At 45.0% G+C, this 27,334-nt stretch overlaps 2 protein-coding genes across 4 annotated transcripts in view; one reads left to right on the forward strand and one right to left on the reverse strand.

Moving 5' to 3' along the window:
- Positions 1-4,483, reverse strand: DOLK (dolichol kinase). 2 transcript variants are annotated; one of them, XM_017810233.1, is made up of 2 exons: positions 4,197-4,292; positions 1-2,883 (listed from the first exon to the last, which is right to left on the reverse strand). In XM_017810233.1, exon 2 carries the CDS (start codon positions 2,795-2,797, stop codon positions 1,226-1,228), a length of 1,572 nt encoding a protein of 523 aa, XP_017665722.1. In that variant the 5' UTR covers positions 2,798-2,883; positions 4,197-4,292; the 3' UTR covers positions 1-1,225. The 2 variants fall into 2 exon arrangements, with proteins under 2 accessions (XP_017665722.1, XP_017665721.1); XM_017810232.1 differs by lacking the exon at positions 4,197-4,292 and adding an exon at positions 4,364-4,483 and having other exon boundaries at positions 2-2,883.
- NUP188 (nucleoporin 188) overlaps positions 4,417-27,334 on the forward strand; it is a 26,424-nt gene continuing 3,506 nt past the window's right edge. The window contains exons 1-40 of one of the 2 annotated variants that reach the window (XM_017810231.1): positions 4,425-4,526; positions 6,398-6,452; positions 6,641-6,806; positions 7,048-7,121; positions 7,700-7,784; positions 8,444-8,524; positions 8,973-9,017; positions 9,601-9,693; positions 9,822-9,941; positions 10,312-10,523; positions 11,275-11,389; positions 11,612-11,812; positions 12,557-12,646; positions 12,948-13,013; positions 13,534-13,653; positions 14,072-14,198; positions 14,306-14,461; positions 14,809-14,935; positions 15,540-15,627; positions 15,718-15,794; positions 15,935-16,049; positions 16,190-16,310; positions 16,542-16,608; positions 17,032-17,160; positions 17,323-17,456; positions 17,855-17,961; positions 18,781-18,987; positions 19,626-19,795; positions 20,109-20,178; positions 20,762-20,829; positions 21,440-21,635; positions 22,125-22,202; positions 22,560-22,645; positions 23,127-23,272; positions 24,335-24,516; positions 24,912-25,112; positions 25,730-25,822; positions 25,981-26,139; positions 26,711-26,848; positions 27,222-27,296. In XM_017810231.1, coding sequence (XP_017665720.1) covers positions 6,774-6,806; positions 7,048-7,121; positions 7,700-7,784; positions 8,444-8,524; positions 8,973-9,017; positions 9,601-9,693; positions 9,822-9,941; positions 10,312-10,523; positions 11,275-11,389; positions 11,612-11,812; positions 12,557-12,646; positions 12,948-13,013; positions 13,534-13,653; positions 14,072-14,198; positions 14,306-14,461; positions 14,809-14,935; positions 15,540-15,627; positions 15,718-15,794; positions 15,935-16,049; positions 16,190-16,310; positions 16,542-16,608; positions 17,032-17,160; positions 17,323-17,456; positions 17,855-17,961; positions 18,781-18,987; positions 19,626-19,795; positions 20,109-20,178; positions 20,762-20,829; positions 21,440-21,635; positions 22,125-22,202; positions 22,560-22,645; positions 23,127-23,272; positions 24,335-24,516; positions 24,912-25,112; positions 25,730-25,822; positions 25,981-26,139; positions 26,711-26,848; positions 27,222-27,296 — 4,452 coding nt within the window. In that variant the 5' untranslated portion in view covers positions 4,425-4,526; positions 6,398-6,452; positions 6,641-6,773. Of the gene's footprint in view, positions 4,527-6,397; positions 6,453-6,640; positions 6,807-7,047; positions 7,122-7,699; positions 7,785-8,443; positions 8,525-8,972; positions 9,018-9,600; positions 9,694-9,821; positions 9,942-10,311; positions 10,524-11,274; positions 11,390-11,611; positions 11,813-12,556; positions 12,647-12,947; positions 13,014-13,533; positions 13,654-14,071; positions 14,199-14,305; positions 14,462-14,808; positions 14,936-15,539; positions 15,628-15,717; positions 15,795-15,934; positions 16,050-16,189; positions 16,311-16,541; positions 16,609-17,031; positions 17,161-17,322; positions 17,457-17,854; positions 17,962-18,780; positions 18,988-19,625; positions 19,796-20,108; positions 20,179-20,761; positions 20,830-21,439; positions 21,636-22,124; positions 22,203-22,559; positions 22,646-23,126; positions 23,273-24,334; positions 24,517-24,911; positions 25,113-25,729; positions 25,823-25,980; positions 26,140-26,710; positions 26,849-27,221; positions 27,297-27,334 lie in introns of both variants that reach the window. The other variant, XM_017810230.1, reaches the window with a different exon arrangement.

Consider the following 27,334-nt stretch of genomic DNA (forward strand, 5'->3'; position numbering starts at 1 on the left):
ACACAGTCTCAGCAGGACAGTGTTGTGTGAGGCACCTTGGACCCTCCCCAAACTGTTCCCAAAAGCGAATTAAAAAGGGGTCAGAAGTTAACTTCAGGATGCAAACAGGAATCCTGGAATGCCAGTCTCCTGCTTGGACACATCTCAGGGGAAGGGCAGAGGCAGGGAGGCCACGTGTGCTTTGTTCTAGTGGACACCTGGCAAACCAGTGAAAGAGACTGTCAGTACAGAAGTGTTTAACACATAAAAATGAGGTGGGTTTTTTGGCCACAAAACAGTAGTTGTAATTTTAATTAAGTAAGTGGGCAGAATTCAATGGCTTTACTCAATTTGTTGATAAAAGGATTTTTATAAGTTATTTAATTAAACATCTGGCTGAAAAAAATGTGAAAAGTAGAAAAGTGCAGTAGTAGTAGAAAATTTTATTGACTTGAACAGATTTTCTGCTTTCAGAATTAATGTGTAATTAGTTTTAGCTGTGACTTTGCTTTATTTCCCCCCCCACCCATATTCATTCCAAATGGATTTAGAGATTAAAATCTTGGGAAAGACAAAACATTCTTCTCATTGAATAGAACTTCAGGGCTAAAAATGTACTGTTGTTATTAGTAGGGCTTGGAATGAGTAGTGTCTGACATTCCCAAACCTTCCCCCCCCACCATGGATGTGGCAGCTACTGAGTTTGGAGTTGTGTTTGTGGCTCTTGCTGATGGACTGGACACAGTTGGACTCTTGTACCTGCTCTGAGTGCCCACCCTTGTTATCAAACATGCTTTACATGGTGCTCATGCAGAAATGAGAGTTCACATGTTCACTAATACAAGATGCAGGACTCAGTATGGAAAACAAGGTACAATACAGAGGTGGCAACACCTGAGAGATCTGCTGATTTATTTTTTCCCCTTTAATTGACTTACCTCTTCTTCCTCTGCTTCCTTTGCCTCTGGACCCCCAGAAGAAACTTGGATAGTTGGATTATTAAACATAGGCTGTTTTTATCAGTCATATTTGTTGCTGTGAGAACCTAACTCAGGCTGTTTTCAACAGGGAGGGAAACAAGACCAAACCAAAACCTTTATTTTAAGTAAGTCTCATTTCTGATTTTAACTATTTTCTCTGCTGTACTAAAAGTAGTGTTTAGGTCAGCTTTGAGCTTCCATTACAGTGCATTTTCTAGTACCACTTTTCTCTAGGAAGGGAGAAACCTCTGTTCCTGGAAGTGCTTCTATGCCATGAACATGATCTGGAGGTAGAGAGGCAGCAGCAGGTTATCAATTTGGGTGGTATAAGCTTCCAACAGAGAAACCAAACTCACAGATGCCAGAATCCAGGCGTAGCTGGAGTTCAGATTCACACTGCTGTCAAAGATCAGAATCAGGGCCACAGCAATGATCTGAGCAAAAATAGATGTCATTGTCCCTTCAAAGGTCTTCTTTGTTCCTGGCCATTTGATCTCCCCCATTGTACTGCCAAAAACAGAGGCAATAGTGTCTCCTACCCCCACTGCCAACACTCCAGAGTAGGGGACCAGTGCTCCTGCCCCAGACAAGGTGCCTTTGGGAGCACAAGATCTGGGGAACAACCACACTGGGAGGGACATGCCAAGGAGGAGATAAATATGAGTCAAGATTAGAGGGCCACTGTCCCTTTCATCCAAGAAGAGAGACAGCAAATGCCTGAGGGTTTGGCCAAAGGGTTTGATCCTGAAGTACCGGACGTATTCCAAGAAGATAAACACTGCCAGGCACAGCACTGCAGCAACATAGAGGAGCTGACGGTCATAAATGAGTCCAGGGACATAAGTGGCTACAACAATGAAGTGGAAATATTTCCTGGTGATAGTGGAGGCCTGGTGTTTTTTGGATTCAGACGATCTCTTTGCGTTCTGGTAGAAAACCACCCCACAGGCTGAGGCAGCCAAGAGGGTCCAGTACACGAGAAGGTAAAGTCTTGTCTCTGTCTGAAACAGAAACTGCAGCAGCCAGAGCAGAGGGTTCTTCTGGATGAGTCTGTACAGCCAAGGCATGATGACCCCTAAGCCCAACACTGCTGTCATCATGTGGAAGAACATGGAGGAGATCCACGTGCCCGAATCCATGAAAATGAAAAGCACAGTGAAAAAAAGACCAAGGAGAACAACTCCAACAACTGCCACCAGAAGGAAGAAGTCAATGGGATCCCCTTTGCCCTCGACCACATTCAGTGAGCGTTTAATGAGCTGATTGAGGACAAAACTCACACCTCCAAGAACCAGCAGCGCTTCCCCGGGAGTGAAACACCGAGGCAGCAAGTACAGCAGGATCATACTGAGGTAGACAAAGATGAGCAGCACTTCCAGGACCTCTATGACTTCTGAGACAGCCAGGGAGTGTTTCATGGTGTAGACGATGACGCTGCCGGCCATGCCAGTCAGGATGCAGGTGTTGGTTGGCACGGGTTTGGTGATGCCAACCGCCAGCACCGACAGGAAGAGCGCGAGCAGCATCCCCGTGGAGGCCACGACGACCCCGAAGCGCTCGAAGTACACGATGCCGGCGGCCCGGCACCGCTCCTTCATGACGATTCCCAGCAGGGGGATGACCATGCTGGCGGGCAGGAGGCCGCTGTTGGCCGCCCCCCGGAACTGGAACACGGCTCCCCCGCCTTGGAGCAGCCGGTCCCACTTGAACTGGACGTAGAAGGCCTGGAGGGCCAAGGCCAGGGCGCACCAGGAGAACCGGTCCCACACCACCCCGTGCACCGAGAGCACGATGGCAAACACCACCAGGGACTCCACCAGCACCGGCTTGTTCAGCATGATTCCAGCTTTCAGAATCTCTCTCAGGAGTCCTGATGTGCTCAGTTGTCCATTAGGAAGAATTCCCTTCCATGCTACTGTAATTCCTGTTAAAAAGAAAAGAAAGAGCAAACAGCTAGAGCAGCTTCACTTTTAGAGCAACTACTTTGAGAGCAGCTCCTAGGAAAGGCTAAAGCTTTTGCACATCCTCTCCCCCTGTCAGTACCTTAATTCCTGTTTTCTGAGGCAGAACCCCACACTCTGCCATTATTCTGGCCCCTCTTTTAGGACCTTTGAAGGTCTCAGTTTCTGTATTTCTGTTGGCATTGTTATGGCTGATACAGTTGTGTGTATCCCAACTAAGACACTGCATTGCCTCATCCTTTCTGGCCCAGCCTTAAGCTGATTAGCAGCAAACTCTCATTAAATTCTGCTCCTCAAGTCTCATTGCCAATATCTACACCAGCTCCCCAAGAAATTTATTTAAAGTTCTGTTTTGGGTTTTCACTCAGTGTTGAATGGTGTCACCAGACCATGAAGCTGACAAGAGATCTCAGTACCACTATCACTGAGGTTTGTACCATCAAACTCCCTCACACTGTGTGTCTGCAAGGTTTAGTTATTTATGATTTTGTAATGAAAACTCTTAATTATTAATAGGTTGCTTTCTGGCATCCTTGTTCATACAGCATGAAATACTTGATTGCCAAACTTCATTCCATGTATTGTTGCTACATAGCTTGATCAGGCCCAGGGTGAGCTTTTGCCATCACATGTTATGTTAAAACAAGACAAGAAATTAATCATACATTAAAAAAAAAACAAGTCTGGGCAATATGTACCTATAAATAATGATGATTTTGGGGTCCCACTCTGCTGTTTCTGCACGCTGGGGAGGGGGAAGCTTAAGGCTTATTTGAGAAGAGGCAGAGTAAATCCACTTGCCAAAGAGTAAGAGTCCTCCCCCTCAGTCTGGCAACGCTGAAGTTGCAGCCCAGCTCTTGTATCGATAATGGCACATGACGGCGTCCCCCAGCCTGGCTGAGAGACAAGAATTTCACCCTCTGTGAGGTCTCTGCTCTAACGCAGCATGTCTGAAAGCTCTGGCCCCTGAACCTGCAACACGATGCGTTTAATTGCTGAATTATTTCATTTTCTTGTGCCTGCAGCAATTCCCTTCTCCGCAGCTTTCAGGTAGCGTGAAGCTCCTCAGCGCTGCCGCTCTCTCATCACGGAACAGGACCCGTCACGCCCCGATCCGAGCCACACTGAGCGTTCTCTGCCCGTTTCGCTATCCGCCTCCCGGCTGCCCTGGGCAGGAAAGCTACCAACTGATGTGCTGCCAAACGCGCGGTATCTCTCGCCTCGCTGCAGCCCCTGCCTGCCCCCTCTCTTCTCCGTGTGCCCTCAGCCGCCTCACCCGCAACCCAGCCTTCACTCCTGGGAATCTGCGGCAGGGGACAGCGGCCGCAGCCGCCCGCGGAAGGTGTGGGAGGCACTCCCGGGAGATCCCCGTTCTCCTCGCAGAGCCCCTAACATCCCCCGAACATCCCCCGGCCGCCTCCCGGCTGCGGAGCGCGCACCCACCTCGCAGGACGCCGCCATCTTGGCGCCGCCGCTGTCACATGACCCACCGGCGGGGAGGGGGCGTGGCCCGCCCGCACCACGTGACGCGGCGTGGGAGGAGGAGGCGGGGCGAGCGGTCACGTGAGCGCGGAGCGAAGATGGCGGCGGGCGGGCTGAGCGCGAGGTGCGGGGCTGCGGCCGCTCGGGCGGGGGGGAAGCACAGGGGCGGCCCCGGCTCTCACTGCGGGCGGGCCGCGCTCCGCGGGGCCGGGAGGGGAGAGGGACCGGCGGGGCAGAGGCGCCGGGAGGGTTTAACCGCGGCGGGGCGCGCGCCGGGCTGGCCCCGCCCCCCCGCCCCGCGCGCGCGGCGAGACCCCGCCCCCTTCCCCCTTCCTCGCTGAGGGACCCTCAGGGACCCCCCGGCCCCGACGGTCGGAGCGGGAGCGAGTGTCGGGGGTTTTGTGTTGTATTTTATGGTGTGCGAGGGGAGCGGCCGCGCAGGACGCGCTGGGAGCCGTTGCTTTGGCGGGGCTGGGGGGGCTCCATCCCCACTGCCGCCGCCGAGGTGCCCCCAGGCCCCGCAGCTGCTGCCCCGGGCGGGGGATCGCGCCAGGGCCGGGCTGCGCCTCCCGCACCTCTTGCAAACGAAAAGTCAAAGTAGACACGTGGGAAGCGTGTCAATGAATCACAGTTTCAGTGATCACCTCACATCGGTGCCTTCGTTTGTCCTCAGAACTCTTGTCGTTTATTTTTGGCATTTCTTGTAACGTTTTTATGCTCTGAAGTTTCCCTGGTGTCTAATTTTTTTTAAATGAATGCCTCTAAGCCCTAAAGGGGACAAGAACACCACTGTTAGTTGTGGTTGCACACAGAGCTTTCCTCCTTTAGCTTCTAATTAATGAACGGGCAACAAAACACGGTCTGTTTATTCACGGACGAGGGAGTGAAAAATGGAAGGGTTGGCTCTGCCGGGCTGGGGCTCGGTTCTTACAGCGAATGACAAAAAACGTGCTCAGGACAAACAAAGGTACCAATCTAACGTGATAACTGAACCTGGGGTTCGTTGAATTGCTTCCTTGACATTGCTCTTCAATCGTTGGTGAAATTCTGGGCTTTTGGGTGCTCTGGCCTGGAGAGTCTGAACCCAGAGCTGGTGCTGACCATGTCAGGAGAGGCTCCTGTCAGGAAAGTGCACCCAACTATCAAGGAATGAGCAGGGAGAAATTATGCTGATAAGTGTCCTGGAAGTAATAGCTGTTGCCATTCATCAAGTGGCACCACGTGTCAGATGCCTTTCACTGCCACAGGGAGGTACTTTGATGATGTTATTCTAAAAATAAGGCAGTGAGTGCTCTTGCTTTGTAGACAGTCTGTGTGATAAGCTGTGGTGTTTTCCTCCTCATTTGTAATACATTGCTAACAAATAATTTGTCTAAATGAAGTACTCTTTTTGGCAAGCACCTTTTCTCTGGGCTGTTTTAAGGGAGACTTACTTTTCTGGATGTATGTGCCAGGGTCAGGATGTGATCTGTAATTCCTTATAGCGCAGGTTGGCTTTTCTGCAGAGTTCTCAGGAAGAAAGAAGAAGGTGAGGGTGAATGTTCTGGGGGCTGTGTAAAGATATTGCAGTTTTTCACTTCACCCAGGTTTATGCTCTGCTTAGAGTGGAGGATGAAGCTGTGATGGAAGAGTTTATTTGGAGGAGAGCATTGAATGTAGCTGAATAAAATATTGCTCTGTACTTTCATTAAGTTTCTTCTTAATGACCTTCAAACGTCCAAGTAGCAAAATCAAATTGAACTGGTAACCTGATATAAATGGGAAGCTTTGATATGAGTGCACAGTGTCAGTTGTCACCTTCTTTGGGTCTTTCCTTGGTTCTTCCAGGACGTCTGAAACTCCTCAGCTAAAAGCTGACGTTCCTTAAATCATTTTTCTTGTATTACAAGGTGATCTGCTCCGAGTTAATTGCAAGTTTGAAAAGGCATGAGCTAAAGGAAGCCTGAAATAATGGTCATAATTAAAACACTTTGCACCTTTTCCCGTTGTTTGCAGGAGCAGCAGAGAATTATGGACAATTCTGCTGGGCAGATCAGCTTTAAGAGAACCAGTAAGTCCATGTCCTGCTGAGCAGGTTTGGCCATCACTGAAAGGGCTCCGTGGCCAAATACATCATTTGTACATCTGGTTGAATATTAGTGAAAATATTCACTGTTTTGCTGTTTTTCCCTCTTCCTCAGTGTGTTTTTTGTTCCTCTGTCTCTGTTACTTTTTCATTCTTCCACTGCTTGTTTACAGCTGCTGCATGAACTGCCTGGAAGGGTGTATGGAAAAGGTGGTTCCTTTTCTGGAGTGGGCACAAGTGCTGCTTCCTAGACTGGCTGGCCTGGGGTGTTGATGAGTGGTGCAGCCTGCTGCCTTATTTTAAGGGATGGAACCTGTGCTTCCAAGAATTTGCCCAGAGGTTGGAAATCCAAATGTTTCTGAACCCAGTCCATTACCTCATATTTCCTTGCCCTTCCTGGGATTAGCAAGGCAGGTCTCTGCCTCACTTTCCTGGAATCAGTCTGAGTCACAGACACCTGTCTTTTGTTGTTCCTGTCTCTGTGGTGGTGGAATTTCCTTGGTTTCTATAAATTTAACAAATCTGGTACTTGGTAGTGCACTTTGAGGAGTCTGTTCAGTGGTATTTGTTTCTTTTTTAGGCCCAGATTGCTGCAGAGTTGAACAAGCACTGGCAGAGGCTGTTAGAGGGACTGTCATACTATAAACCACCAAGGTACAGTCACTGCCTGATTTTAGAAATGAACTTCTAACGTGAGGTTTCCCAGTAAATAGAGGAACGTGTTGAATATTTATCTCTGATTACATAAAAATAGATTTTTGCTCTCTTGCATGACAAGACTTCAGGAGAGGAGGAGCAAGAGAAAGTACTTAATCCACATAACATTTTTGGGTATGAAATAAAGACCAGAAAGAAGTAACAGCATTTTCTGCTGTCACTGCTGTCAGGTGGCTGTTAACCCCTGCCTTTGTGAGCTGCAGCACTCATGCAGCCTGTGGAGAAGTGACTCCTCTTGACACTCAGTCATCCCAGAAAGACATCCAGGTTCCCTCATTGAAAGAGGTGGAATGAGTATAATGTGCATTATTATGGTGATAAAATTGTGAACAATGTTGAGATTTGTCTGGTGGGAAGGTTGCTGAATATTGTTGTATGAAATATTGAAAGGCCACTGAGGAAAAAGCAGATGTTCAGTTTAAACTGATAAAACTGAGGACTTTGAAATTATGCCTGTTTAGTTCAGTCCTTGGGATTGCTGCATTTTTAGTAACTAAAATTTCTTTTCTCTTTAGTACAACTTCAGCAGAAAAAATTAAGGCTGATAAAGATGTAGCTGCTCCACTAAAAGAGTTGGGTCTGAGGGTCAGCAAGTTTTTGGTGAGTGAAGCTGCCATCTGGTTATTTTTTATTCCTGGAATGAATTGTTACTGGGATTCTTATATATAAGTAATCTTCTTGATGTTGAGTAGAGGCAAATTTAAGGTCCTTTCAATTCAATATAATCTAAAGGATATTAGAATGACATGTTGAAGCTGTAGGTCAAACTTTTCCAAAGTGAGGAGTGACCTTGAGGTGCTGTGGTTTTCCTAGTCCTGCTGCACAGGGCCCTGCTTTTCAGCAGCAGCACCTGCTATTGTCTGTCTTGGGTTTTCCAGGACAACTGCTCAGCTAAAAACTCATGTCCCTGGAATCAGTTGCGTTGTTTGACAACCCTCTCAGTTTACCTGCGAAGTTCTGTTTCTTTAAGCCACAGGTTTAGAGTTCAGTGACTGGTGGTACCTTTGTTTAAATGGCTCTGATGCTCTTTAAGCTGAATTTAAACTCCTGCAGCTCAATGACATCAAAGCTTGTGTGTTTGGTTTTAAACAGAAGTGCTGATTAAAGCATCTGCCTTGTGCAAAAGTGTGCTTTTGTCATATTTTGGAAATTATTTGTTTTGAAGATAAGAGCTGCCTGAGTATTTGGAGAGAATCTTAGTCTTTATTGAATTCAGTTGCCTTTTTTAATTTCAGAGCATTTCTCTTTCTTTTGTTTAGGGTCTGGATGAAGAGCAGAGTGTGCAGTTGTTACAGTCGTATCTTCAAGAGGATTACAGAGGAACAAGGGACTCCCTGAAGGTCCATAGCTCCCATTAATGTTCTGTTTACTCCACATCTGTCCTTAATACCAATAGTTTGTTGATGCCCATGGGCACACGTGAGTCTGAGTTCTGACTCGGAAATGGCTTTGTAGATTTTATGCTCTGAACCTATAATGCTCCAGTGCTGCTTTAAGGAAATGTGAGAGCAGATATCCAGGCTTATCTCTTCCTGCTTGAATCTCTGCAGGAACTCAGCTCCTCTCTATCACAGGAATACAGGAAAGCTACAGATTTGTGAATGAGAGTGGAGATGAAAAATAAATATGCAGTTAAAAATTAGGGTTTTGTCTTTGTGCTTTCATAATCTCTTTCCAAAAGAAATGGAAAAAAAAATGGCCTTTTTTTCATTTCAGTCTTTTTTGTGCATATGTGTTTTGTCAGTAGATCTGTCTACAAGTCTTTATTTTGTTGTGTTTTGTTTACAGACAGTTCTTCAGGATGAAAGGCAGAGTCAGGCTCTGATGCTGAAGGTTAGTCATTTCCATTTGTTTTTTTCTGTGGAAAAGATCTGTTGGCAGAGAACTCACTTTATTTCTATGGAAAACCTTAAAATAATTGAAGCATTCCTTCATGTAATGAACGAATTTTAAAAGGTGCTTTTAAAATTGATGGATGTGCATGTAGATTTGAACAGTGTTAATGATTGCTAGAGGAATGAAATTTTAGACTATGTGAGGGAATTTAGCAGGGTTGATGTACACTCCCTTGTTTTCCAAAGCTTGTATTTTCATATGTTACTGTCTGAAGTGACAACTCTGAAAGGAAGGATGCTGATAATTTTTGACAGAGATTTATAGGGATGTCTTTTTTCTTTTCTTTTCCAAGTTTTCTTACTTAACAGTGTAATTATAGACCTGTCCTTGTGGCCATGATTTATTGCGTTCCGTAAAGTTAATTAAGTGTTGGTTTTTTTCCCAATAACTTAAAAACTGCTCAGTTGAAACTCCATCTGTAATAATGTGTGAGCACCCTGCATTCCTGTGATGGGAGAGGGAAGTGCAGGGGAGTTGGGCACGATATCAAATTGATACTGGTGGCACTGTGCACTCACAGCTCGCTGACTACTACTATGAGGAGAGGATCTGCATCCTGCGCTGCGTCCTCCACCTGCTCACCTACTTCCAGGATGAGAGACACCCTTACACAGTGAGTACAGGAATCCTGGGCACGATGCCACTGATATAGGCTAAATAGGTAGCAATTCCTCACTTGTGATTGTGAAAAGCACACCAGTGGGCACGTGAGAAGTTCATTTGTTTGTTTGTTCCTCTAAGGCACAGTACTTCCAGTGCGTGGAAAAGTTGGACAAGGAACTAGTCCCGAATTACCGGAAGCAGTTTGAAGCGCTGTACAAAGCAGAAGCTCCTACGTGGGAAACACATGGAAATCTCATGGTACTTTGTTTCTTACTCGTATTTATCTGACCTTTGAAGTCTTTCCTTATATGTAGTGCATTGGAAAATACATATGTGAAGGAGCAGTCGAACAGGATGTTTCTTCTGGTGCAAGAAACATAAGATTTATTTTCTCTCTAACAAAACACGCTTCTGCTCGGAAACAGAGGGTTGCATGAAACATATTGTTCCTTGTCATAAATCCACAGATAGCCCTGGGCTAACAGAGCCATTTATGTGTAGTTGCTCATGATCTCTTTGTATTTATAGTGGCTTTCCTTGCCATTGACACAAGTGCTGGCTACACGGACTGTTGAACTTCTCTGATTGCTTTTGCTGCCCTGTGATGGTGGAACTTTCCTTTGTGCAGACAGAGCGTCAGGTGTCCCGTTGGTTTGTGCAATGCCTCCGTGAACAGTCCATGCTGCTGGAAGTCATCTTCCTCTACTATGCATACTTTGAAATGGCACCTGATGAGCTGCTGGCCTTTGCAAAGATGTTCAAAGAGCAGGGGTTTGGCACGAGACAAACCAACAGGCATTTGGTGGATGAGAGCATGGACCACCTGGTGGATCGTATTGGGTAAGTGTTGTGTGTGTTTGTGAAGTGGGGGCAGAGCAAAACAATTGTTCTCCTCAGGAAAAAAGCATTTATCATTCTTGCTGCTGCCTCTTAAAATCACCACTGTTTCAAACAAAGGATACGAAGGCAAAATAGTTTTTTCTGGTCATACTGAAGGTTTACAGCAAAATGAAGGTGTGACTGCAAAGTAGAGAGGTATCCACAGACTAACTTTAATCTAGTATATAATTTTGCCTTTGGTAAGATTGGCAGTGGAGATACAGTGCCACTCCTCCTTGGATGGTCTTGTGGTAAAGTGAAATTGTATCTTCACAGTCCTGGGCTGGTCTGGATGCTCCCTGTGTGGAGGTTGGTGCTTTCTCTGACTTGTATTTTTACCTGGGTCACTTCAGCTGTTGTGGGTCTGCCAACAAATGGCAGTCTTGCCTTCCTTGTGCTGTGTGGGACATGACTCGAGGGGCAATGAGAATCCTGCCAGGTGGCAGAGAGTTACAAAGGTGGAAAAGCTATCTTCAAATTTCGTGACTTTTTCTTCTCTGTTCAACCCAGAAATGGTGGTTCTGAAGATTGCATTTGGTCCTATGCCAGAATTTCAAGACAAAATTTGGATTATGTGCTCTTAACTGCCTGTAATTTCTTATTGCTTCAAAGAAGAGCTGAACTAAAGGACCACTTACAGTTTAAAAAACCCCACCTGAATTCTCAAATAAAGTTTCTGACCCACTTGTTTTCATTCTTCTCATGCTTGTAGGTACTTTAGTGCTCTTATTCTGGTGGAAGGCATGGAAATCGACTCCCTGCATGAGCGTGCTTTGGATGACAGGACAGAGGAGCACAAGATGGCCAACAGTGAGCACATCCACCAGGTAAAGCACTGGCACAGTAACCAACCCCTTGTCAGGCCTAAGAGAACAGAATTTGTTGTGATTACCCAGGCACTGCTGTGTCTGTGCATTTCTGATCCTTGGGTTTGTTGACCGAGTGTAGGAACTGGCATCCACATAATGTGAGAGACACAATCAACTTGTTGAGTGTGAACTGCTTTCAGAAGATGTCAGTTATTTTGCTTTTGTCTTGTCTCTGTGCAGGAGATGGACAATCAGCTGCTGCAGTTGGGGGATGTCTCCCATCACGCTCCGGTGCTCTTGGCCTGGGCTCTGCTCCGTCACACCATAAACCCCGAGGAGGCCACCAACGTGATCAGGAGGATGGGCAGCACTGCCATCCAGCTCAATGTGTTCCAGTACCTGACAAAGCTGCTGCGATCCCTCAGCAGTGGGGGCAAGAATGTGAGTTTCTTATAATCCTGTATGTGAGCTCCTGATTTAACTGCTCCTGGTGTAAAGCTGTGATAGGAAGTGGATGATTTTGAACCAGTTCTTTCAAGCTAAGTCTGGTTTTAAGCAGTGTGCAGTAAAGTGTGGTCTGTCATCTTGCCTTCTTCCAGTGAGGATCAGGAATCAAGTTGGAATGAAACTGATTTTTATGCCCAAAGAGTAAAACAAAACTTTGTAAGTTGTAGCAGAATAGATTGCAGTTAATCACATTTGCTGATTTGCCTATATAGGTGTATTTGCCATTATGGATCTTCAGTACTTGATGATTTAACTCTGCACTACTCTCTATGTATGGTTTCATTAGACAGCACTGTGTGTGAGAGTAAACTACTTTGTAGGTAGAAACCAGTGACAGCAAATAATTTAGATTTCTATGAACACTTAATAAAAAATATGAATCCCTAATAAAAATAAATAAATAATTACGAACACAAAATTAAAAAAGTGCTTTTTTTATTTTGCTGTCTGGAAGGCATTTCTGGTGATAATGGTAGTGATAAGGTTTCTCATTTCAGTCAACTATTCCATGTTAATGTGGAGATTAAGTAATGACTGCTCTCTGTTTTGCTGCCCCTGTGCAGCAAGGATGTATGAGAAAGGCAATAACTCAGTGTGTAAAGCATGTTGAGTAGAGTTGCAGTGTGTTTGTAATTCACAGCCTTTCCCTTAATGGCTCTGTGTGTTCTTCCCTTGCAGTGCACTGCCAGCACAGCTTGCATGTGTATTTATGGACTTCTTTCCTTTGTCCTGACATCACTGGAATTACATACATTGGGCAATCAGCAGGTAAGCACCCAAGGCCCCTTGCATCTGTAAAATAATTTAAAATAACCTGTCATAACTGATGCTAATTATTTGTTAAATTGCAAACTTAGATAAGCATGGCTTAGCATGGCTTCGGGCTGGCTGTGGGGTCTGGGGTTGGGTATGTTGGGGGTGTGTTTCTGTTTTGACTCTAGGAAATAGTTACATCTTGGTGGGTGAACATGAAAACTTAAATTCCAAAAATGTTGCAAAACTTGGTTGGGATGAAAACCCGCTGTGTAAAGTAGCTTTGATTTTTTTTCCATCCCCTCTTCCTTTGTAGGATATAATTGATGCTGCATGTGAAGTTCTGGCAGCTTCCAGCATTCCTCAGCTCTTCTGGAAGACGGTGAGTGTGTTGGCAAATTGTTTATAACTAAGACCTGATAAAAGATTCTCTTATAGGAAAGGAACAGACTGATAGAGTTTAGTTAGCTGGTTTCTAGGAGGGCCCGAGGAGCTAAAGTTCTTTTGCATCTATCTTTGATTTACTTTTGCCCTTTCCTGCCTTTTAGGTACAGCCTTGGCTTTACTCTTGAAAAGGATGCTGGAGCGAGTTTTAATATAGGTGATAGTTGATAGCAGGGCTGGGGCTGCAAGGATTGAACTAACTGCTGGCAAAAGCATCCTGCTTATTTTTTGTTGCCACAGAATTAGGATGACATGTAATGCCTTACAGTCTTACTTCTTGCCTTATACTTGCAGAACTGCCTCATGCTTTAGTCTGTGCAAGGACTGGAGTGATACTTTCGTGCATGATTAATGTTAAATGCACAGCTTAAAAAGGAACTGTAGCTTTGTGCTGTACTGAGACCCTTTTAGCTTTTCTTTTTAGTAATAAGGTATTTATTTTCTGTTTCCACCACCAGGAACCTACTGCAGGTCTGGGTATTATCCTGGACAGTGTGTGTGGGATGTTCCCCCATCTTCTCACTCCCCTCCTTCAGCTGCTCCAAGCCCTTGTATCTGATAAATCTACTGCAAAAAAGGTACAGGATCTCTCTTGGTGTTTGGGAGGTGATTTATTCCAAGACAAGGATGAAATGCTCTATGATTCTTTCCATTACATGTGCTTATCTCAGTTGCAGTCTTAAGTAACAGACATTAGCCCTGTGCTGTTGCAGGACTCTGTTGTCTGGCTTTTAGAAATCTTTCCAAGCCTTGTGGCTCAAGATGAAGATGCTGACTAGTTTTTGCATGGTGCTTTACTGATAAGAAGTTCTTGATTCATTAGATGAGACTTGTCTGGACACATGGGCTGTGTAATAGTGTTTTGGTAGGGTCGATGTATTAGAAGAATATTGTACATAAAAACAAAACTTGCTGATTCCTGGAGATGACCTGGTTGATTAATATTTAAGAAGCTCTGGCTCTTTGGCTGTATTGTTGAAGCTCTCTCTGGTGCAGGTATACAGTTTCCTGGATAAAATGTCCTTCTATATTGAACTGTACAAGCATAAACCTCCGGATGTGATCTCCCATGAAGACGGGACACTGTGGCGAAGACAGGCCCCAAAACTACTCTATCCTCTTGGTAAGGAAACTGCACTTCTTTACTTACTGAAATGCTTTGGGGAATTCAGTTCTTTACCTGGCTTATAACTAATTTGTGACTTTTTCATCTGCTTTTTCGATCTTTAGGATTAGGTCAAACAAATCTACGGATACCTCAGGGAACAGTGGGCCAGGTGATGCTGGATGATCGGGCTTATTTGGTACGGTGGGAGTATTCCTACAGCAGCTGGACACTGTTCACCTGTGAGATTGAGATGCTGCTCCATGTTGTATCAACAGCAGGTGAGACAGGCTGGGAGTATAAAAGAATAAATCATTATTAATTGGTATCGATTAGAGGTTAGTAGTAGGACTGAATACTTTTGAAAGAGCATGGAATATTTTACCAGAGACCTGACGATGATGATTATTCTGTAAAATTCACTGCAAAAAAAATTCACTACATGGTAAGACCATGTAGTGAGACAAGATACATTTTAGATGAGGAGAAAGTTGAAATAAATAAAATAAATGTTTTTTGGTATGGGGAATGATTGTGGAGGCTTGTGGTGAGAATAATGTTCATTGTTCCAGGTTTGATTACTGCTTAAGTACAATTTTGCATTCTAGTGTTGATTTTCTTTACCCAGATGTGATTCAGCATTGCCAGAGGGTCAAGCCCATAATTGATCTGGTTCATAAAGTGATCAGCACTGATGCATCAATAGCAGATTGCCTTCTTCCAATCACATCACGGATCTACATGCTCCTGCAGAGGTGAGTCACTGCCAGCAGAGGTACCTGAGCAGGTACAGTGAGCTGGAAGAATGGCTAATTACTGATTTTGCCAAGAGCTTTGCAAGAAGTGTCAGTGCTTGAACTCCCCAAGACTGGTGTTCAGCTCTCAAGACTGTTCTGCCTACACACTGTTTGCAGCAGAATGCCCCCCTTCCACCTCTTTCCTGAATGTTGTACAGTTTTACCCATTTAAAGGCAGTTTTTATTGGTACCTACATTTACATGGGAGGGGGATAAAACATAGTGTTAGAGCAGTAACTCCTAGGTGTTAAAACAGTTGTACTTATTAGCTCCTCCTAGAGTTAATTGCCAGGGAATTAATGTTCTGCTGTATAATTATTGTTCTCTGTGACACCCTGCTGTCTTGCCAGCCTTGCCTCTGGCAGTAAATTGATCTGACTCAGGTGTGAGGGGGAGGTGGGAAGTCTAGACTGAAAGTGCAGACTCTGCTGTCTGTATTTACCTGCTTAGATGTTATACATGTGTTCTTCAGTGAGAGAGAAGCTTTTTTGATTAAAAACCCCAGTAAATAGGCTAGACCACAGGTGGCAGTGCATTTCATGCGTGTGTTTCTCTTTTGTAGGCTAACGACTGTAATCTCTCCCCCTGTGGATGTTATTGCCTCTTGTGTCAATTGTTTGACAGTCCTGGCTGCTCGGATGCCAGCCAAGGTGAGGGAAGGACCTGTTTTTGCTGGGTGTGAGAACTGGTAGACATTTATAGGTGAATGAGAGGGAACATCTGTACCTTTTCCCGTGCAGGTTTGGACTGACCTTCACCACACAGGGTTCTTACCATTTGTTGCCAATCCACTGTCCAGTATGAATCACATGATTAGGTATTCATGATCCCTCCCCACTTTTTTTGCCTGACATGTCATAAGAACTTTTTCCCAGTGTGCAGTCTCTGCACCTGGCATCTCTCACTCGTGTCAGAATCCTGCTATTCATGTGATGAACCCTATTGCTCCTTCCACAGTGCAGAGGGAATGAATGCTGGGGGCTATGGGAACCTCTTGATGAGCATAGAACAGCCCCAGGGCGAGTACAGTGTCACCATCTCCTTCCTGAACCTCGTGACGACTCTTGTCCGGGTGAGTGCTGCTGGAATGCTCTGATGTGACACCAGCTGTGAGCTGGTGTGATAGGGAAGTGACATAAGGCATATCTTTCTGCAGCAGTTGTCTTGTCCTTTGTCCCCCTCCTGGTTAAATAACATTTCTGTTTCTCTTAGGGACAACTTGGTAGCACCCGGAGGCAAGGCCTTGTGCCCTGCATCGTGTTTGTCCTGAAGGAGATGTTACCAAATTACCACAAATGGAGATACAACTCTCATGGAGTGAGAGAGAAAATCGGTAAGGATCTTGAAGGAGGAAGAGGGAGGAGAAGGGAATAGAAAGGATTACCCACCTTCTCAACAGAATGTGTGAATTTTTCTTCTTTTTTTATCATACCTTTTCTGGCAGCCATTTGGGATTTGTATTGTACGTCTTCTGGTATTGTTAGATGCTGTGATTTGTTTGAAAATAGTAGGAACTAGGCAGAAGTTCTCAAAACCTGACTGACCCATTTTATCTCTGTTTTAGGGTGCCTAATTCTGCAGCTAATCCATGCTATACTGAATTTATGCCCTGAAATGGATCCTCGCAGCAGGTAAGACAACTGATGGGTCTCAGATCTGCACTAACCTGGTAACAGTGCAGAATTCACTATTATTCTGTGTCAGTTTTGAAATGCAAACAACTAGGAGGGAGCTGGCATAGCTGTGTAGTGCTGGTTTCAGCTCTTTGCTGCATTACTGAGTACAGGAAGGGTAGAAAAAGATTAGGGACAGACAAAACCACAGAGGTTTCTAGAACACCTGGTGAAAAGGAGAATAAAGTACCTAGATTTCCTGGGACAGACTGCCATCCACTTTTCCTATTTGGTTTAGCTGCTGTCATGAAAGTAGAAGGGAGAATAAAGGAAAGGACAGTGGGGGTGTAGAAATGAAGAGGTTACTTTGTGGTAGTTTTTTAAGTCCTGGGTAGCAAAATCCTGCTCCTCGTGACTCTGTCCTGTGTTTGTGTGTCCCAGCAATGCTCCCAGCCTGCAGTCCTTGTGCATCTTCAGCCTGGCCAACACGGAGGCAGGGCAAGCTGTCATCAACATCATGGGCATTGGGGTGGACACCATTGACATGGTGATGGCCTCCCAGTCCAGCAGGTGAGTGGGGTGTGGCTGTTTTGGCATCTTCTGTGTGCTGACATGACACTCTTGAGTGAAAACATAACCCCCCATGGAGTGCTGAGTTTCCTCTTTGAATGTTGTGCAAATAATAAATGTCGATTGTCAACACAGTGACTTTGGTTTCCTTTGGGAACACAGTGACGAGTCCCAAGGCCAGGGGCAGCTGCTGATCCAGACAGTGAAGCTGGCGTTCTCCGTCACCAACAACGTCATCCGGCTCAAACCCCCGTCCAGCGTGGTGTCTCCACTGGAGCAGGCACTCACTCAGCATGGTGGGTATTCCTCCCTGGGGCAGCCTGGGGAGCTGTGCTTTTGGGTTCTTTGCAAATGCCAGTGTGTGTCTCATTACAAACAGTAGTTAAGGTTTCCAAAATGTGCTTGCTAGTGATGGGAGGAGGACTCTTCTCCCTCCTCTGAGGCGTTCTGCCCCGCTGGGACAGCTTCTAAAGGATTAATCAAACATGGCTTATTGTTTGATGCTTTGTAATGAGATTAGTGTAATTACAGAGTATACTAAATCAGCTGCCATTAGTGCCTCTGGCTGGACCCAGGCCTTGTTCTTTTGGGAGAACAACCTAGTTCCAACTTTCTGCTGCGGAAATCATTATTTGGTAAATAGTTATATCTTGTTGCTGTTTCTTCTCTTTGATTTCGATTGTGTTCTCTCCAGGTGCTCATGGAAACAATCTCATTGCTGTCTTGGCCAAATACATCTACCACAAGCACGACCCTGCACTTCCACGCCTGGCCATCCAGCTGCTCAAACGACTGGCTACGGTGAGACGAGACACACCAGTGCTCCTTTGCTTCTCCCCTTGTGACTGATTCCACCACTGAAATTCTTTCCACATAATTTCTTCAGGCTTTTTTTTTATCAGGGAGCTTAATCAAGTCAGTTGAAGCAGGGTGGCCTGACAGCTGTAAGGTAGAGCACATCAAAAATCACCTAAAGGGCACTTTAGTTTTTTAACCTAATCTGCTGTTTTCAGAAGTCACTCAGCACTCACTGAGAAGTTTCCCATGGGTGGGATGTTATCTGCAAAGTATTTGCACCTCCAGTTAATCTCTTCCCAATTTTTGAGCAACTTTATCTAAAGTCAGAATCTTAGATAAAATTCCTATGCTTTTCTACCTGGAATTTTAACATCTTACTGAGAAGAGCATCCTATTTAAGTTTTTATTAGGACCTTTCAAATTTTAGACTTACTAAAAAGCAAACTCTAGGTTTACTAAACCTTTTAGACTTCCTCTCTTTGGCTACTAAACTTCTGAGTATTTGTAGTTTTCTTAAAAAATATAAATCCAGCTCTGGGTTTATTTATTTCAAGAAATACAATTCCAAAGCTGTTTTACTCTTTCTAATTTTTCGATAACCTGGGAGAAATAGGTGAGGGATAGGCCAGAATTGCCAAAGACGAAAATTTGGATCACTTGGCAGCTTTCTTCCCGCTTGGTGGCAACTTACTTCTGAGTACCCCCTCACAGATTGAATAGTAAATATTTTGGAGGTTCATGACAGTGCAAATCACCTCTTATCTAGACAAGCATTCTGTACAGGGTGGTTATTTTTCCCTGGGGTGCTGTGTCCCTGTGCAGGTCGCTCCCATGTCCGTGTACGCCTGCCTGGGCAGCGATGCCGCCGCCATCCGCGACGCCTTCCTGACCCACCTGCAGAGCAGGATCGAGGACATGCGCATCAAGGTCATGATCCTGGAGTTCCTCACGGTGGCTGTGGAGACACAGCCTGGGCTCATCGAGCTGTTTCTGAACTTGGAAGTGAAGGATGGCAGCGATGGGTCAAAGGTACAATGACTTGCCCAAGGTCTTTTCACAGTAGGATTACAGCACCGGTCTCTAAAATCTGGTAGTTCTTACTGTGTGCTTAATGTAAAGATAAATGCAGCTTGTGCTTGCAGTTAATGGATGTGGTGCTGTCCCAGTTTTGTTTTTCCTTATAACCAAAGAGAAACTTCCCCCAGTATTTCAAGGCAGATACTGAGTTAGCATAATAACACGTGCTGAGTCAGACCAAGGATGCCTGTGACCCACTCTTGACTCTCTGTGGGGGTGTTTTTTAAGTAACCTTAAAACACTCATCTGTGATGTTCTTGCTGTGAGAAAGCTGAAGATTGGGGTACAATGGACAATATCATTTTCCAGAATACCCACTCTGATGCTTTGCAGTTCAAGGTCTTCTGGGACCTTTTGAAGGCACTTGGCCACACTAAGTCTCAGTTTAGCTTACATTCTATTTCCCAATAATTTTTTTTTGTGTCTCCTGTGCTATGACTGCATTCCTTGTGGTCCTATATAAAATACATGACAGCATCATATACTCAGATTTGTTTCTCTGTGTAAGTGGAATTAAGCACATTGTGCTCTGACAGGTGCCTACACAGTGGTCCTGTGGTGACGTAACCTCCTGTTTCCTTTTGCTTTAGGAGTTCAGCTTGGGGGAGTGGAGTTGCCTCCAAGTGGTCTTGGAGCTGATTGACTCCAAGCAGCAGGAGAGGTACTGGTGCCCTCCCCTCCTGCACAGAGCTGCCATCGCCTTCCTGCACGCGCTGTGGCAGGACCGGCGCGACAGCGCCATGCTCGTGCTGAGGACAAAGTGAGTTGGGGCTTTTCTACAAGGCAGTTTCCTTCCCTTTCTCCAAAAGTTTGGTTCATCACACTTTTCAGGGACATTTGCATCTTAGACTTAGCGTGCCCTGCCTCAAAGCCCATACAGTGTGTGGGTTTTGAGCTTGCAAGATGAGAAGCCCCCCTGTGCATGTTCAGAAGCAAATATCTTTCTGTTTCTTTCATACAAAGCTATATAAATTTGTGTTTACCAAAGCATATTTTCTATGAAGTTTGGAATTGTCAAAATGCTGCTAGGCATGGGAGAGGTAACTGATGGTACTTCTGTATGTATCTTCTAGGCCAAAGTTTTGGGAAAATTTAACCAATCCCCTCTTTGGGACCCTTCCTCCGCCTTCCGAATCATCAGAGGTGAGTTACATCCAAACACAGTGAAGGGAGTTATGCACTTCTCAGAAATGGTTTCTAAGTGATGTGTGTGGCTGTTCCCTCTGCTTGCAGCTTTCTATGATCAAGTTGGTTAAACACAGGACATGAAGTGAATGTTTTCTAGCTTTGCAGAGACTATACAGCCATGACTGTACAGTACTTTTTGAATTCTCTGCCCTTAATTCACATGTCAGACAAAAATAGATGTTTCCTGACAGCTGTGGTGACACTCACTGGGTGGAATTTGTGCTGTCTGAAGTGTATCCATAGCTCAGGCTGACTGGTATCACACAGGAATCGATCAGGTTCTTGTTATTCTTCCTTTCTGTGGGAGTTTTTCCCTTCATTCTGAAGGCCCAGTGCTCTCAGAGTTTGAACTCTGCTCTGAACACAGCATTCTGTCCTTACTGTCACTAATCCGTGGTCAAATGACATAACTATTGCTATTGTGGGAGAAACAAGTCTCCTGCACAACTGGAGTATTAGTCATCCCAAGTGATAGGGATAAAGCAGAATTCCACTTACTCTTCAGAGCTCAGATTTTGCTTTTTTTTTGTCTTTGTAGCTCAGTGTCTTGGATACCTGTGCCTTAATCATGAAAATTATCTGTTTGGAGATCTACTATGTTGTCAAGTGAGTCTTTGGGAGTTTCTCCCTCATCCCTGTACTTTTTAATTGTCTAAACTCTGTGTGTTAACTTTTGACAGAAAGTGGGCTTTGAGGGACAAAGCACATGTAATCCTGTGAAAATGTGGGAGTGATTTATGAACACATTGCAAACATGCATTTCAGAATCTTGCAATCACTAGTTGCAGAAAGATATTAGTCTTTTTGCAACCTTTAGGTGAGAATGTATTAGTATTTTCCTTGTATCCTAGAATGAGAATATACAGTATTTGTTAAAACTAATTGTCAACTAAGCTAACTAAACCTTCTGTATTGGTTGCTGAATCACATTTAGTAGTTTTCTCCCACTTGATTTGTTTTCCTGAACATTACTGACATTGAATATGTTGAAAAGTTAGGATTAACTAAAATCTCTGCTTAAAAAAAAAAAAAAATCATAGATTTTCTTCAGAGATCATGTTTTTCCTTCACATTTGATGCAAAAAGTGGGATTCCCTGCACAGGTCTAATATGTGGAAAACCCTTCACTTGCAAGCTGTGTCCCTGAATCTCAGAAGAGGTGTATTTTCTGACCCAAGAATAAATGAAGATAAACTTCTCCTCTTGATTTGGTCAGGGGCTCTCTGGATCAGTCCCTGAAAGACACGCTGAAGAACTTCTCCACCAAAAAGCGCTTTGCCTACTGGTCAGAGTACGTGAAGTCACTGGCACAACACGTGGCAGAGACGGAGGGCACCAGCTGTGCCTCTGTGACAGAGTATCAGATGCTCATCTCGGCCTGGAGGATGCTGCTCATCATCTCCACAAGCCATGTAAGGGCTGCCTCTTGCCTGGCATGACAGTCTGATACTATCATTTTGAATAATTCAGTGTCAACAGCTAAGAATTCACTGCTTTTCCTTTCAGTTTTGTAGTATATGTGATTTCAACACACGTTGGCACGAGCGTGGCACAAGAGGTTAGAGTGGGTGGTGTTCTGCTGTTTGATCAAAATGAGCACATTGTCTGTCTGAGCAGAGGAGGGAGGTAGTAAATAATTTTTAGAGCAATTCTCAGTAATTAGGTAATGCTGAAGAGCTTTTTCTGAGTCAAGTGAGGCAGGGATGCACCATTAGGGAATTAATCATTGCTGACTTCTTGCCCATGGTTAATGAAAAACTTCAGTGATTTCTGTAAAACTCATCAGCTGCAAAATTTGGGGAGTTCTAAACGTGATAGATTGAAACAGTGAACTGATGTTAGGCTGCTAAGAAGATGCATCTTTTATTGTGCTTGTTTGATTTTTCTCTTTGTGGATCTAGGCGGATATCATGCACCTGACTGATTCTGCAGTTCATGAGCAGTTGTTTCTGGACGTGCTAAATGGCACCAAGGTTTTGGTAGGTGCTGCTTCCTATCAGCTCTTTCATTTTCCAATTGTTCATCTTCTTTGTATTATGAGGGGTTCTATTTCTGCAGTTGCTTGCTGTCATAGAGCTTTTTTGACCTGTGAAATTGGGCTGAAACAAAGTGTCTCTTCCTGAACTGATGAGCTGCTTATAAATCTTTATTTTGCATGTGTCATTCTTGTCATCACTGAGTGGACCTGTGAGGGTCCTGGCTCTGGCCCCCTCAGTGCTGCTGAAGAGCAAACCTGGTCATTTGGTGGCAGTGCTTGGGCTGAGCATTCCTGGGCTGAGAATTTCTGAAGTGTTCTTACATGTTGCAGCTGTAACTCTTGCAGTATTTCTCCTTAGCTCCAGGTTCCCATGTCAGTGGCCTGCCTGCAGCTGGGCTCTATGCTGTGTACCCTTCTTCTGATCCTGCTCAAACAGTGGAAGAGGTGGGTATTTTGTTTGGTTAATTTTTAGTCACTGCTGAAGTAAAAACTTGGGAGGTTATGTTTAAGTCTTTTGCTCTAGAGAGATGCCCGTAAGTGATTTGGGGAGGAAACTTAAGCCTTCTCATAGAATTTTCTTTTGGGGTGTAAAATGTTCCTAGGTTGTTGTTGAAATTCTGTGGAATCTCTAGTAGCAACACAGTTTATGGTTTGGCTTTCTGCTTGCTGGTGAAAAGTATCAAAAGAGCTTTTGTGATGGTTAGTCCTGCATTCTCAGTCTCATTCTCACAGTGAAGGGAAAATGCATTCTCTCATTCTGTGGAATGTCTTTTGTGAGATCCAGGTGGTGACTTAAACTTTACTTTGGAAGAACTGCTTTTATTTGTGTGAATCATGTAACTTATGATCCACACAGCTCAGTCAAGCCAGTATATTTATTGAGGGATCTTGTCTAATCTGAAGAGCTCTCCCTTTTTGTTGTCAGCGAGTTGAGTTCTGTGGATAAAATCATAAACTCCTTGACGCAGATTCTGGAGGGAGTGCTACAGGCAGATCAGCAGATGATGGAGAAAACCAAAGCCAAAGTGTTCTCAGCTCTTATCACTGTCCTGCAAATGAAGGAGATGAAAGGTGAGGTGGTGCATGTGCAGGGCTGAGCACACCCTGCACCCAGTGTGTCCAAGAGGAACATGTGTGTGGTGCTGGTGGGAGTGCAGGGTGCTGAAGGGAGTCACCAACCTGTGGGACTTTTCTCCTTTTTTGTTCCTTGCTTTAGCTAGTTTTGGAAAGAGATGAGGTTTATCATTCACATTTTGTCTGTGTCTTCTCTTGTCTTTCCCTGACAGTCACCTCTGTGTTTGATCAGTTTGGTTCCCATGTGATTTTGGAAATACCTCAGTGGGTGTGGGAGGGACACCCTGGTCAGGCTCTCTCACAGAGGGAATGAATTTCTAGTTAGAAATAACAAAAGACCTAAACACTAGAAAGGGTTTGTACGTTTTGTTACAAAATGACATGTTTCTGACATTGCAGTAGCACTTGAAGACCCTCAGTGGAATCTGAGCAGTATTTCCCTGTACAGCACATACAAAAGCACTGTGATGAGAAGTCTCAGCTTGTCTTGTGTATTCCTTGTCCCACTGCTTGGGCCCTGCAAGCCCACATGTTTTGGAAAATAGATAGAAAGTGGAAGGTTGGGTTGTTTTTAATTGTTTTTCTTTGCTGTTGAATTTGAGTTTGTAGTCGTGCTGGTAAAAGGTGGTGCAATTTATTATAATGGTTTTGATAAGAATGTAATATTTATATGGACTCACAGAGCACAGACTGCACCCAATCTGCATGGGCCAATACCAGAAATCTGGAGCAATTGGTGGGAATTGCTATAAGGAGCAGTTATGGAATAATACATCCACAGTAGTGCTTGATTTGTGCTTTGACATGAGTTTGTATGACTTCTGGGTAAAACTACATGGTTTTGTTATCCAGATGACCATTTCATCCCTTATTATATCCTCCTAGACTCAGTCATCTAACTTAGTCACACTTCATCACATTCTGTTTCGTAGGTTTTGAAATGAGAGCAGAATAAACACTTAACTCCAAGAAATGTGGCTCAGCGATGCTGTCAGTTAAACTGGAAACCCGGGTACAGGGACTGTGTGTTAACTGATGTCTGTTGTGTGTGTGTCACAGTGGGTGACATCCCCCAGTACTCCCAGCTGGTGCTGAGTGTGTGTGAGACACTCCAGGATGAGGTCATTGCCCTGTTCGACCAGACTCGGCACAGCCTGACCTCGGGAGATGCTGCAGATGACAAGGACAGCATGGAGACGGACGATGCCTCCCGGGTGAAGCACAAAGACCAGCGAGATGGGGTAAAGGACCTGCTCCTCTTCCTCTCTTCTACAGTCTGGTTTCTTCTCTCTAAGCAAAAGTTTCATGATGCTTGGAACAACTTTCCCTTGCAGCCTGATGCCTCCAAAGGAAGTGTCAGCAGTTTGTTTCAGAATCACTCCATGTCTTTTTGGCACATTTCAGTCTGGGAAATCAGCTGTTGCTGCCTCTCCTTCAGATCTAAAAAATACTGTCATGAGTGCTAATACAGCCACCAAGGGGTGTGCACAGTGTAATGTGAGAGGTAGCAGGGACCTTAATTTATGATTCTGAGAATGACTGAAATTTAGGTTGTGTTAGTAAATGCTTTTGAGATTTCTCTTGATACTCATGTCAGCCCTGTAACCCCTGTATCTGGTTCTCCTTGCCACTGAAGGTGTGTGTCCTGGGTCTGCATCTGGCCAAGGAGCTCTGTGAGGTGGATGAAGATGGAGACTACTGGCTGCAGATTACTAGGAAAGTCCCTGTGCTTCCTACTATCTTTGCTGCACTGGAGATCAGCCTGAGAGTTAAACAAAACCTTCACTTCACAGAGGCCTCTTTACATTTGCTGCTGACCTTAGCAAGGACTCAACAGGTGAGAGATGCAGAGGAGTGAGAGCACATAGCTGTACACTTTGAATAGGAGATGTATATTCATGAGTCTGTGATGCAGCTGAACGATGAGCTGTAGATAAAGGGGGTTTTTTGGAAGCTGGGAAGCACTAGTTCCTGTATGTACACCTGCTCAGTGTACCTTGTTTTCCACAGTTTTCCCTGGCTCAGATGGAAAAGTTCGACCCAGCCAGGGCAAACCTGTCATTTAGAGCAGGCACTTTTTCTGAATGGAAAAAGTTAAACCAGCATTGAATATTGGATCCTGTTTCCTCATTAGTTCTGATAAAGTGTTATTTATCTATTGCAAATTCAACTTGTGTGGGGCTTTAGATGAAAGCAAGGTTGTTCCAAAGCCCTTTGCAAAGATGAGGTACACACCAGAGCAGGTGATAAATGGGATTGAGAGTACAGTTATGCAGGTTAGATTTTACTGTTGCTTTTCTTGATGTTGAACTTTTAACAGCATCAAAGTGCGTGTAGATGAAAGCTCTCTAAAAGGGCAGTGACAGTGCAAAGGACATAAATACCTAATGCAAAACAAATCTCTTCAGTCTCAGGGAGGCAGATTCCAGCAGAAGTTTGTTCTGTGTCTTGTAGGGAGCAGCAGCAATGGCTGGAGCTGGTGTCACCCAGAGTGTCTGCCTGCCCCTCCTGAGCGTGTACCAGCTCAGCACAAATGGAGCCATTCAGGTGGGTGCTGCTTCCTTCCATGTGGGAATGTGCCAAGAGAGCTCCCCATGCCCTGCCTTGTGGGCTGTGGCTGGGGCAGTGCCACCCCTAGAGACTGGAGGCTGCTGGAGTGGTGTGGAGGGAAATAAGTGGCTTGTTCTCATGTGTGGTCTGTTCAGACATCTGCCTCATCCCGAAAGTCTCTGGATGCCCCCTCCTGGCCTGGGGTCTATCGTCTCTCCATGTCCCTCATGGAACGCCTGCTCAAAACACTGAGATACAACTTCCTGACGGAAGCGCTGGACTTCGTGGGTGTCCATCAGGAGAGGATCCTTCAGGTAGGCCACAGACTCCCTCTGGGATGGTTTGCTTGGCTTCTCTGTCCCAATGACAGTGGAAAGATGTCAGAAAACAGCATTGACAAAGAGGCTCCTGCCTCAGGAAGGGTCACAGGGGAAGTAACATAACAGTGGGAGAAGGAGGACAGAATGCACAAGCCAGGCAGTCAGGTAGGGGTGAATGTTATGGTACCTATTAGAACTGGACAGTCCCATCTGCTCATCTCTTCACTCCTGGGGTTGTAACTTTGCTACAGGTGTTTAATATGCCAACTCAAGAGTAGCAGAAGTGGGAGTTTGAGTGGAGCTCACTTTGTGGCCGTGGCTCTGGAAAGAAAAGTACAGGAGCCGTTCTTGGAGGCGGCTTCAGCTCAGCCTGGCTCAGATAATGCTGTGGTGAGGGCTCAGTCACCATGGGGTCAGCAAATTCTCGTGTCCTGCAATGCTGAAATACCTGTCCTGGCTGGACTGTGTCACTGCAGACTGCACCTTCAGCTTTTTCTTCTAGCGGAAGGAATGGGATTTTTGTGATTTATCTGTCGTGGCCTTGATTTCCTTGTCTCCTTTGCAGTGCCTGAATGCAGTACGGACAGTACAGAGCTTGGCCTGTCTGGAGGAGGCAGATCACACTGTTGGCTTCATTCTTCAGCTCTCAAATTTCACAAAGGAATGGCATTTCCACCTGCCACAGCTTATGAGGGACATGCAGGTAGGAACCAGGATATACGTTGCCTTGGAGTGCAGGGATTTGGATGTCTTGTGAGAAAATGGCACTATATCACCTTTTTATTACTGCTCTTTTAATAGGAACTTCAACTGAGATTATTTAAGTGTGTGTTCTATCAGTACCTTGTCTGAGTTGAGTGAGGAAATAAAGAGAAGTTATAGCTTGGGAAAATAACTTGGGGAATTCAGTGGGTTACCCTTAGTTCTTAGTGCCAGGTGATTCCAAGAAAATACTGAGAATTGGAGAGACTGTACGGATCCTTTATGACCACAGTGCTCTGTTTAACTGGATTTTCCAGCTTCCACAAGTGGGTTTTGAGCTTTAAGAGATTTCTCCCTGATCTTATTTATTTCAGGTGAATCTGTGTTACCTCTGTCAGGCCTGTACCTCCCTCCTGCACAGCCGCAAAATGCTCCAGCACTACCTGCAGGTGAGGATCCCAAACCAAACTGTGAGATCAGTGTTGGC

The sequence above is a fragment of the Lepidothrix coronata genome, unplaced genomic scaffold (genome assembly GCF_001604755.1).
Source record: "Lepidothrix coronata isolate B3197 unplaced genomic scaffold, Lepidothrix_coronata-1.0 Scaffold28, whole genome shotgun sequence".
NCBI lineage: Eukaryota > Metazoa > Chordata > Aves > Passeriformes > Pipridae > Lepidothrix > Lepidothrix coronata.

Excerpts from the sequence above, each read along its gene's own strand:
- DOLK (XM_017810233.1), bottom strand. The coding sequence starts at position 2,797 with ATGCTGAACAAGCCGGTGCTGGTGGAGTCCCTGGTGGTGTTTGCCATC.